Here is a 7,460-nt window from a genome sequence, read left to right on the forward strand (position 1 = left end):
GCTAGGACAGCTACATGCTTTATGAACTGTCTCCACCTGTCCTGCCACCTTCAATGATTAATATAGACCCTCGACTCCAGCACCTCTTTTACAACTGCACCCTTCAATTTACGTAATCTCTCCACATCCTTCCTACCAAAGTGAATCACTTAACATTTCTCTGCATTTAAGGGCAACAAAATCAGCTTGTAAACTGCCGGCAGCACACATCATGAAATTGTGAATTCTCACATGGCATTTTCCATCATTGAGCTTACTGCACACCCGGGGAATGTAGAAGCTGAATCCTCACCCTCTTGTTTCCAGAAAAACTGGTCATGCTTTCATATCATGAGAATTTATAGCATTTAGTTGCACAACATAAAGACCTACAAACTTCATTTAAAAAAGATCAATACTCACAGAATCCTTAACAGATTCAGAGAAGAGTGGAGGCTGATCTGTTAAGCAGGAAAGGACAAGTTCGATCAATACTAGAACAAAATAGAGGTAAAAGGTCGAGTCCCGAAAAACATCAATGTAAGAGACCTAAAAAAATAAAGACATCAAATTACTACACAGAAGCTATTTTATTAATACGCAGAGCTTCTTTCTGCTGAAAAGGTTCAGTGGCTGCAATGAGAATCCTGAAAATGATTTAGATACGAGTATAGCAAAATAAAGTGGCGCCACAGCACACAGAAGCTCAGACGGTAATTTGACAAAACAAGTGAATTAACCTAATCTGTACTTAAAGAAGAAATTAATTAAAACTAAAAGAAAATAAGCAAAGTTGAATCGGACAAACCAGAGGCAAGGGAGCACAAGGTATGGGAGACTAAAAATATCAGCAGTGAAGCAACGGAGTGTTTTTTATTTTGTCCTAATTAACTTAAAAATAAACAGTCTAAATTAATAGCGAGATGGCAGGACACCTCAGTCCCATCCACGTGTCCTGTGTCATGTGGAATTCCAGGCACTTCTCGTGTCATGCCAACCACATGTACAGGAAGTCCCATCAGCTGAGCAGCTTGAGCTCTGGTTTCGGGTCTGGAGCAGCATCTGACTCAGAGTCACAGATGTTTACAGCATGGAAACAGGCCTTTCAGCCCAGCTGGTCCATGCCGCCCGGTTTCTATCACTAAGCCAGTCCCACTTGCCTGCATTTGGTCCATGTCCCTCTGTCCCCATCCTGCCCATGTAACTGTCCAACTGCTTTTTAAAGGACAAAATTGTACCCGCCTCTACCACTGCCTCTGGCAGCCAGATGCTCACCACCCTCTGTGTGAAGAAATTTCCCCTCTGCTCTCTTTTGTATCTCTTCCCTCTCACCTTAAACCTGTGCCCTCTAGTTCTAGACTCGGCTACTTTTGGAAAAAGATGTCGACTATCTACTTTATCGATGCTCCTTATTATTTTACAGACCTCTATAAGATCACCCCTAAGCCTCCTACGCTCCAGGGAAGTAAATATATAAAGGTTCAGTAATAAATTGGATGTAAAATTAATTTCATTCAACAACGAGGAGACAGTGCGACCGGTTGCCTGTAATTAATGCACCTCGTGGGGAGATATCAAGATATATGGGAGAACTGATAACTTTTTCTATTTGTTGGGGCATGCAAGTCTAGGGATTAAGCCTAAAAATGAGTCTGACTTTCAGGAGTGATTTGGGAAACATTTACAAAGGTTGGTCAAACTTTGAAACTTCCGTCAATGCAGTGGATGCTAGGCTAATTGTTCATTTAAATCCATGGATAGATCTCTGTTAACTGAAGGTATTATGCGGCATGGGTGGGTATGTGGAGTTGGGTCACAAATCAGCCATGATCTCATGGTGAGGGTGATGGTTCCACTGGAGAGTGCAACCAGAGCCAAGTCCATGGCAACAGGGGTCACTCAGCTCTATGGGGCAGGGTGGAGAAAGTAAAAGTAATAAGGATAAGGGTTTCAATGATTAGAGGAAGAGACAGTCATTTCTACAGTCAGAGACATGATTAAGGATGGGATGTTGCCTCAGGATCCATGCTGTCACTGAGTGGTTGCAGAATATTCTGAGGGGGCAGGCTGAACAGCCAATGGTTACAGTCATCAATAACAACAAGGGGAGACACGGTGGCACAGTGGTTAGCACAGCTGCCTTAGGACACCGAGGAGCCAGGTTCGATCCCAGCCCTGGGTCACTGTCCATGTGGAGTTTGCACATTCTCCCCGTGTCTGCGTAGGTCTCACCCCCAAAACCCAAAGGTGTGCCGGGTAGGTGGATTGACCACGCTGAATGGCCCCTTAATTGGAAAGGAATTGGGTATTCTAAATTTGTTATTGTTTTAAATCAATAACAATACAAGTAGAAAGAGGGATAAGGTCTGCAAGGCTTAAGGGGGGAGATCATTAAACAGGACCTCATTTATAGTAACTTCTGGATTACTCCCGAGGCCATGCTCTAGTGAGTATAGAAATAGGAAGATAGCACTGAAAAATGCATAGCTGAAGAGACAATGCAGGAAGGTGGGCTTTAAATTCATGGGACAATGAGACCGGTTGAGTGAGCGGGAATTGTATAGCCCAACGAGTTGCATTCCAACATGGGCATGTTTGGAAAGAGCAGGAAATACTGAAGTATTCAGCGGGACAGACCAAGAGGGAATGAAAAGGAGGTTTAAATGAGGCTTGCGGTACATGGCGCTGTGATGGCCCATGTGCACATGGAGAAAAAAAACCTATACTTCATTTTGGAATGATGGTCACATTAATAACTAGGGTTCTGTCAAAAATTAAGCCTCATACCACTAGCAAATGATGTAACCAGATTGCCTGGGAAATAAAAAATGGAGAGAAAAAGGCAACCGATTCACGTCCTATAATTAACCTATGTTCAAGCAGTTTAGATTACTTGCTGCATGAAAAGGGCAGAACAGTGTTAGCACTGCTGTCTCACAGCGTCAGGGACCTGGGTTCAATTCTGGCCTCAGGTGACAGTCTGTGTGGAGCTTGCACTTTCGCCCCGCGCATGCGTGGGCTTCCTCCGGTTTCCTCCCACAGGTGGACTGGCCATGATTTTTTTATTTTTTTATTTACCCCTTAGTGGCCAGGGTTGTGCAGTTAGGTTGGGTTACAGGGATAGGACGGGTAGTGGGCCTGAGTGGAGTGGAGTGCTCAATCCCGAGTGGTGTAGGCTCAAATAGCCTCCTTATGCACTGTAGGGATTCTATGATTCCTCACGTCTCCATTGACATCATGAGTCTGCACCCTCTTGATCCTTCAACTAAACAATTTTTTCTTATCTACGCTATCCAGACACCTTTGAATAACTATCAAATCTACTCCCAAGTAGAATAGTCCCAAATTCTACATCTTTCTATGTAACAAGTTTTTCATTCCTCAAACTATTCTTGTGAATTTTTTTCTGCACCTTCTCTTCACATCCTTCCCAAAATGTGGTGCTCAGAACTGGGCCCAGAACTCCACTAACTGCCTTGCTCTTGTGTACTCCAATTGATAAACCCAGGATACCGCATGCTTTTATTAAATGCACCCGCAACCTGTCAGCATCTTCCATGATTTATGAATATCAACACTCGGGTCCCACTGCTCCTACACCACTTCACATTTTCTCTCTTCGTTCACCCCTTCGTTCATCCCACCAAAAGAAATCACATCACACTACTCCAAAATAAAATTCATCTGCCACTTGCCCACCTATTAAACCAACTTGTCCATGCCCTTGTCCCTTCAAAATTCTACACCATCAACCTCATTATTCACAAATACTTCCAGGTTTCATTATTTGCAAATTGAGAAATTGCCAGGAAGCAGAGATAGTTTTATGTTACAAAATTTTACAGCACAAAATGAGGCCATTTGGCCCATTGTGACCACACCAGCTCCTGAAAGTGCTACCCAGCTAGTCCCAGTCCTATCTCTGCAGCACTCTAATTTAATCACTTTCAAATATATACCCGGCTTGCTTTTGAAACATCCTATGCTTCACTGCACCAGGGACATGGGTTCAATTCCCGGCTTGGGTCACTGTCTGTGCGGAGTCTGCACGTTCCCTCAGTGTCTTCATGGGTTTCCTCCGGGTGCTCCGGTTTCCTCCCACAAGTCCCGAAAGGCGTGCTGTGAGGTGAATGGGACATTCGGAATTCTCCCTTCGTGTACTCGAACAGGCGCCGGAGTGTGGCAACTAGGGGATTTTCACAGTAACTTCATTGCAATGTTAATGTAAGCCTAATAAAGATTATTTCTGGAATACATCCTCACCACTCTCCCAGGAAGTGCATTCCAGTGCAGTGTTTCCCCTCATCTCACTCCTAGCTCTCCTGCTGACCATCTTGAAATTGTGACCCCGAGTCACTGACTTACCAACTGGAGGAAACTTCTTTACCCTGTCAAAATTGTTCATAATTTTGAACAGCTCAATAAGGTACCACTCCTGCTCTAGAAATTAGAGAGATTTTATGAGAGAGATTTCTCTAATCTCTCCTTGTATCTATAATTCCTCATTCCTAGTAAATCTCCTTCCTCTGCACTCTCTCGAGGGTGTTAACATCCTTCCTTAAAGAAGGTGCACAGGACTGAACATATTCCAAATGTGGTCTGACCAATGATCTACAGGAGGTGTAGCATAATTTCCCTGCTTTTATACTCTGTTTCTTTTATAAACCCCAAGCATCCTACAAGCCTTCTTAACAACTGTTTCAACTTGCCTGGTCATCTTTAGAGATTTATGCACTTGAATCAGAGGTCCCTCTGCTCCTGTACTCCCCTCAAAGTTGTACCATTGAGCCTATATTGTCTCCCCACGTTCCTTCTACCGAAATGCATTACCTACATTTCTCTACATTGAAATTCATCTCTCAGGTTTCTGCTCATTTGGCCAACTTGTCAATGTCCCTTTGACATCCATGTTTGTGTTATTGGATATTAGAATTAAGTTTTAAATTTAAATTAGTTTAATTTAGTATTTCTGTGTAGGAAAGGGTAAAACTTGATTCATGTTAAACAAAGGTGTTTGCATTTATGGGGGGCTTTGGTTTCATTTCAAATGCTGTCTGCACTGTGAACAAAGAACAATACAGGACAGGAACAGGTCCTTCGGCCCTCCATGCCTGCGCCGATCACGTGTCCTATCTAGACCAACCGCCTGTCTTAAAAAGGTAGCTAAAGTATCTGCCTCAACCACCTCACTTGGCAGTGAATTCCAGGCCACCACCACCCTCTGTGGAAAAAAACTTCCCCCGCACATCTCCACTGAATCTTTTCCCCCCCTCACCTTAAAGTTGCGCCCCCTTGTAATTGTCATTTCTGCTCTGGGAAAAAACCTCCAACTGTTCCCCCTATCTATACCCTAATAATTTTATAAACATCTTTCAGGTCACATCTCAGTCTCTTTCTGTCTAGGACAAACAATCCCAGTTTATTCAATCTCTCCTCATAGCTAATAGCCTCCATACCAGGCAACATCCTGGTAAACCTTTTCTGTACTCTCTCCAAAGTCTCCACGTCATTCTGGTAGTGTGGTGACCAGAATTGGACACAGTATTCCAAATGTGGGCTAACCAACGTTCTATATAAAATTGTAACATAATTTTGAGCCTTTATACGCAATACCCCATCCTATGAAGGCAAGCATGCCATATGCTTTCTTCACCACCATTCCACCTACGCTTCGAGAGTTTACAACATGACAAGCAAACTAGTGTAAAGAAGGATGGGCTGATGCTTCGCAAACAGGGGCCAACTTTAAGGCAGAAAGACCTTTAGAGTTTTTTTTATAAATTTAGTGTACCCAATTAATTTTTCTAATTAAGGGGCAATTTAGCGTGGCCAATCCACCTACCCTGCACATCTTTGGGTTGTGGGGGCGAAACCCACGCAGATACGGGAAGAATGTGTAAACTCCACACGGACAGTGACCCAGAGCCGGGATCGAACCTGGGACCTTGACGCCATGAGGCTGCAGGGCTAACCCACTGCGCCACCTTGCTGCCCTTAGACCTTTGTTTTAACTGGATCCAATGCAGTTGGAGCGAGGTATTAAGAGCAAAGGTATTTGGGCAGCATGGTAGCATGGTGGTTAGCATAAATGCTTCACAGCTCCAGGGTCCCAGGTTCGATTCCCGGCTGGGTCACTGTCTGTGTGGAGTCTGCACGTCCTCCCCGTGTGTGCGTGGGTTTCCTCCGGGTGCTCCGGTTCTCCCACAGTCCAAGATGTGCGGGTTAGGTAGATTGGCCATGATTAAATTGCCCGTAGTGTCCTAATAAAAGGTAAGGTTAAGGGGGGGGGGGGTTGTTGGGTTACGGGTATAGGGTGGATACGTGGGTTTGAGTAGGGTGATCATTGGCTCGGCACAACATCGAGGGCCGAAGGGCCTGTTCTGTGCTGTACTGTTCTATGTTCTATGGTAAAGGCAGCTCTCACAACTCTGCCAGAAGCAGAACAATGGAGGAATAGGAAAGAAAACAAAATTCCAGAAACTGAGGAAGAGTTAGTTTGAGGAACCAGTGAATAAAAAGAGAAGTTTCAGGAAGATTGAAATCAAAGGAACAAAAAGGTAACTTGAATTTGAACAAGGTGCTGTTCACTAAAGTTAAAAGAGGCGGACCTGGTGAGGTTGACTGGAGAGAAACCAGATATCTAAAGGAATGCTAAAGTTGGTGACTTTAGCACAGCTTGAGGAGCAGCAGTGTTCTATTGGTGGTGGAGAGATTGAGCAAAAGCCTGGATGCAGGTGCAATTTAAGTCAGGGGAATACAAAAAGGAGAGTTGGAATCCTGGCTGTGGATCCTTGCTGAAAAAAGTTGACAGAAAGCATTTGGAAGAAGATTCCAAGGTGGGTCTTGAGAGTGGTGTTTGGAAAAACTTGAGAGATAATCATCTGGGGGGATTGGAGGAGAAATCTACAGTTGGTCGATTGGGCGGTATCTACCACTTGGTTTCAGAGTGGAGTGTGCCTGAGCACAGTTAAGCTGATGGGTTACAGGGACTGTGTATTTACTGAAAACATTATAGTACATGGCATATTTTGCAACCAGTGTTATCCTTAAAATCTGCATACATTTGTGGAGATGAAAATGAAATGAAATGAAATTTAAGTGAATGAAATTAAAATTAAATTAAGATTAAGTGGGAGTGAAGGAGTATTGTGTTTTTGTCAATCTTTTGATCTTTAATAAATGCTTCTTTCTGTTGTTAAAAGCTAATTGGCAGTCTGGTGACTCATTTCTAAGAAAAAGAAAAACTAAAAAATTATGGTCTTTTGAGCCAGAGTTCCATTCTGGGGCCTTTCTGTTGAGTAGCAACAACTGGAATCCAAATATTGCACCCTTTACAACAAGGTCTATGTCAATGAGATACATCAGGAAGAGCAGGAATCCCAACACCAACTCCTGGGAAACTCCACTATAAACTTTCCTCCAGTCCAAAAATCAGTCATTCCCCGCTATTCTCAGTTTCCCATCAGTCAGCCAATTTATTA

At 43.6% G+C, this 7,460-nt stretch overlaps 1 protein-coding gene across 4 annotated transcripts in view; it reads right to left on the reverse strand.

Annotated features, from left to right (window-relative positions):
- Nucleotides 1-7,460, reverse strand: part of LOC119978207 (multidrug resistance-associated protein 1-like) — a 99,978-nt gene that overhangs the window by 74,128 nt on the left and 18,390 nt on the right. For all 4 annotated transcript variants that reach the window (XM_038819642.1, XM_038819641.1, XM_038819640.1 and 1 more), the window contains exon 4: nucleotides 403-528. In XM_038819642.1, coding sequence (XP_038675570.1) covers nucleotides 403-528 — 126 coding nt within the window. The remainder of the gene's footprint in view (nucleotides 1-402; nucleotides 529-7,460) is intronic.

This window comes from Scyliorhinus canicula, chromosome 15 (genome assembly GCF_902713615.1).
Source record: "Scyliorhinus canicula chromosome 15, sScyCan1.1, whole genome shotgun sequence".
In the NCBI taxonomy this organism is placed as follows: Eukaryota; Metazoa; Chordata; class Chondrichthyes; order Carcharhiniformes; family Scyliorhinidae; genus Scyliorhinus; species Scyliorhinus canicula.